Here is a 4,069-nt window from a genome sequence, read left to right as displayed (position 1 = left end):
TCTCTACCCCCCTGCCGCCCCCCCCCTCCTCTCTCCCCCTCCCTTCCTCCCCCCTTTGGCCTCTCTTTGGATCTATATTATTTACCATTTCTTCACCTCCGTCTGTATCTCCGTTGTCATGTTGTTAGCAGCTGCTAACTCCACCGGCTACAGGACCGGTTAAAGGAGTTCAACCTGAATCGAGGCCACCGTGTGTGTTCATTCTGGTTTAACTATCCTCGTTGGGACATTTATTTTTATTTTTTTTTTAAATCTGTTTTAAGGGACCAGATGAGGAGCGTGTCCTCCATGAGTCAGTTAGTCTCAGGTCAAGATTTATGTTGATGTTTATTTATTTATTTATTTTGGGAGGAATTAGAATCAGGGTTACATTGGAGTTAGGGGCAGGGATTAGGATTATAGATCGGATTAGGTGAAGGGGCTTTCAACTGTATTTATTTATATTTTATTTTATTTTACACGTCAGTAAACCATCTCTGCTTTGTTGTTGTTGTTGATTTGTAATTTTATATGTGAGGATAAAGCAGAGACACTGGACACCGGGGTCGACCTCTCTCTCTCTCTCTCTCCCTCTCTCTCTCTCTCTTCTAAGTGTGTGTTGTTGTTGTTTTTGTTTGGGTGGCCCCTTCTCTCTCTCTCTCTCTCTCACCCTCTCTCTCGCCCCTCTCTGTGTCAGTGTATAAGTGAATTATTCAGGGAGGCGTCTAGTAAACTTGCTGATTGTATTAAGCTCTGCTCTTACACGCCGGTGGCACAGACATTACGTGTCCTGTTTAATGGTGAAACAGCGATATGATTTAATAACATATTCCTCCTACACTCGGAGCCGCGGCCTCTCTCTCTCTCTCCCTCTCTCTCTCCCTCTCTCTCCCCTCTCCTTGAGACTATTCCTCAGAGTAAATAATTAGGATTCCAGCTTGTCTTCCAGAAAGATAAATGGCTGACATGTGTGACGTGCTGAGAGCTGGAGAAGGGCTGCTCGGTCTAATCTGCTGTTGTTACTTTAAGGCTGAAATGATAGTGAAACATCAACGGAATCAACTGAAAGAAACAAATGTAACAAATATATGAGAAAAAATACAATAAGAAGTATTTACGACTGAGTGTTATGTTAAAAACACTGCACAAAGAAACTGCATGGCTTGTTCGTTTGCTGTTGTTTATATATATATATATATATAGTATTTATAAATATATTTGTACATTTATTTTATTTTTAACCAACAATTTATTTCCTTATTTAGCAGTATTGTTTATTGTTTACTCGCGTAAATCAAATCACGGATTTATTTTTATTTATTTCTCAAATACATTAATCACAGTTAGTGATCTGTTGTTTGTTTTGTTTTGTTTTTTCGTTTTTATTTATTTTTTTTTGTTTTTATTTTTTATGTCACAGACCATAATATTATTATTCCTCGCTCGTCTTTGTTTTTTTTTTAACTCGTTTCAATTTCGACGTCGTTCGAATCCGAGCCGTGAAACGATTGTTGTGACGTGAAGTCTTCAGTTGGACAGATGTCTCCGTGACCGGTGACGCAGCTCGACGCCAGACACTGACTTTTAACGTGGAGAACGAACACAGCGGCGTCTGTTCCCACTGCAGCTCCATTAAACACCACTCGGTTAATTGCGAACTCGCAGCTGACTGTGGAGTTCGGGAAGCTGTGCTCGTGCACCCAGGGGCTCAGCAGGGGTCTCACCCCTGCCTCACCCCCCATGCCTCCCCATCCTGGAACTCCATACTATTTTTAATTTATCTCCACGGAGCACAAATGGATGCCATGTGCTGCTGCAAGCCGCGGCCTCGCGCGGACCCGGACCCAGATCCAGGCCGAGGCCGGCGGGGGGGGGGGGGGGGAGGGCGGCCCGGAGGGGCGGCTGTTGCGGGTGTCGTTGGGCGGGCGGCCGGTGGTGCTGGTGCTGGTCCTCCATTTCTTTCTTTTTTTTTTTTTAAACCTGGTTTTGTCCCTTAAGGGGTCGTGATAGAGCACTCTGACCCTGATGGATCACTGAGACGTGAAGCTTCTTTATCAGTCAGTGAGCTCTGCTGCCTGTAAGGAAGAATCCTCAGCTCAATTATTTTTATCTTTCTTTTTTTTAGATTAAATATAGAGTAAATTTCAATCGATTAAACGAATAAAAATGTTGTTAAAATCGTCACCGCGTGGATCCCGTCTCCAACCAATCACCGCCGGCCCCTACATTTGAACAAAAATAATAATAGTAAAATAATACTAATAACAACAACAACGATAAAATATTAATATAATAATAACAACAACAAAACAAGAAAAATAAATTAAATTGTATTTTTTTCCCATCTGAATCGAATTAACCGATAAATCGTCGGTATAAAAACCGTTTTAAAGAGTTCAGTGACGCAATAATTGAGCTACGATTTGGCTGAAGAGTTTGATGAAATCATAACAATAAAAAAAACCCGTGTTGACATAAGGAGCCGTGAACAGCAGTGAGTTCTTCATGAGGCTGAAACCAGCAGCAGGGTGAGGGAGTGGGTGAGGGAGTGGGTGAGGGAGTGGGTGAGGGAGTGGGTGAGGGAACAGCCGTGCACACAGAACACACTAAATCATAGGTGGGAGGCAGAGGTTGACAGAAATGGGCTACACCTACATCAGTCACAGCAGCCGAGGACACGCAACACGGCGGCCACACAGTCACGGCGAAACACGTCACGGCACCGGCGTGAAGAAGAGCAGACACGGCGCATGTGTGTGTGTGTTTTCGTGTGTTTTCGTGTGTTTGTGTGTGTGGTGAAGCTTAATTTAAATAGTAAAGTTAAAAAAAAAGTGAATTTATGAAGTAAAATATATCCAGAATTTTTTTTTAAATCACATGAAATGAAAAATAATCCTCATCCGTTTGGCTTCATTCGTGTTACTACCAGTGTCATAACTATTGTTATTACTGTTGTTATTACTATTGCAGATATTTCTTGTTATGTTGGTAATAAATCAGTGACTCATGTTTAGTTACATGTCTGTGAATTTAAGGACACATTAATAGAGCAGTTACACTGAGTGCTCAGTTTGCCCTCCTTGCCCCCCCCCTCCACCACCCCCCCACCCCAACTAGAGCATCTGCAGGCTGAGCACTGTGCTGAGAGGGGAGGGGGGGAGGGCAAAGGGAGGGGTGAGGAAAGAAAAGCAGTGGTTTCTATTCATGTCATGGCGCCTTTCATGGGAGGAAGATGGATTTATCGCTCTCATTTCTTTATTCTGCCTCTCCCTAACCTTTCAGGTCAGATTGCAAGGGACCGTTGGAGAGACAGCGTCACGTGACCCCCGGTACCAAATGGTCTTCCGGCAGCGGTTGTCAACAAGGACCGGAGCACTGCAAGCAGACGTCACCGCCGCCGCCGCCGCCACCTCCACCACCTCCTCCCTCAGACATGCAGAAGACCACGTACTACGACAACTCCTCCACGCTCTTCGGTGGCTACTCGTCCTACCAGGTGCAGGGGGCGGCAGCGGCCGCCGCCGCCGCCAACGGCTTTGGGGGCTACGATGCCCCGGTCCCAGTGTCCCACCACCAGCCGGCCTTCCAGTCTGCCACCCATCTGGATGTGGAGTCGTACCAGCGCTCTGCCTGCTCTCTGCAGTCGCTGGGCAGCAGCAGTGGCCACCAGCAGCAGCAGCAGCAGCAGCAGCAGCAGCAGCAGCAGCAGCAGCTAGCCAAGACCAAGGAGCTGAATGGCAGCTGCATGAGGCCCAGTCTGCCACCTGAGCACCACCCCAGCTCCCAAGTGTCCCCTCCACTGCCCCCAAGTTCCAACTCTGGTGGTAATACGGGGACTCAGCAGCCAGGGGGCAGCAACGGGGCCTCCTCGGCCTCTAAATCTGCCCCAGCTAAGTCATCCAATACCTCCTCCTCGACATCCTCGTCTTCCTCCTCCTCACTGCCCCCCAACCCAGCCTTGGCCAAGCAGATCTTTCCCTGGATGAAAGAGTCCCGGCAGACGACCAAGCAGAAAAACTGTTCACCCAGCAACAACTCTGGCAACGGTGTGTTCCACTACACCTGTCACTGTCTGTCTCTCTGTCTGCCT

General features: G+C 46.9%; 1 protein-coding gene across 6 annotated transcripts in view; it reads left to right on the top strand.

Annotated features, from left to right (window-relative positions):
- The window catches only part of hoxb3a (homeobox B3a), a 97,180-nt gene that overhangs the window by 87,420 nt on the left and 5,691 nt on the right, over window positions 1-4,069 (top strand). For all 6 annotated transcript variants that reach the window (XM_025064868.1, XM_025064867.1, XM_025064865.1 and 3 more), the window contains one exon: window positions 3,262-4,025. In XM_025064868.1, the coding sequence (XP_024920636.1) occupies window positions 3,413-4,025 (613 nt within the window). In that variant the 5' untranslated portion in view covers window positions 3,262-3,412. The remainder of the gene's footprint in view (window positions 1-3,261; window positions 4,026-4,069) is intronic.

Source organism: Cynoglossus semilaevis, chromosome 17 (genome assembly GCF_000523025.1).
Source record: "Cynoglossus semilaevis isolate Cse_v1.0 chromosome 17, Cse_v1.0, whole genome shotgun sequence".
NCBI classification, from domain to species: Eukaryota; Metazoa; Chordata; class Actinopteri; order Pleuronectiformes; family Cynoglossidae; genus Cynoglossus; species Cynoglossus semilaevis.
This window is presented reverse-complemented; position numbering and strand designations above follow the sequence as displayed.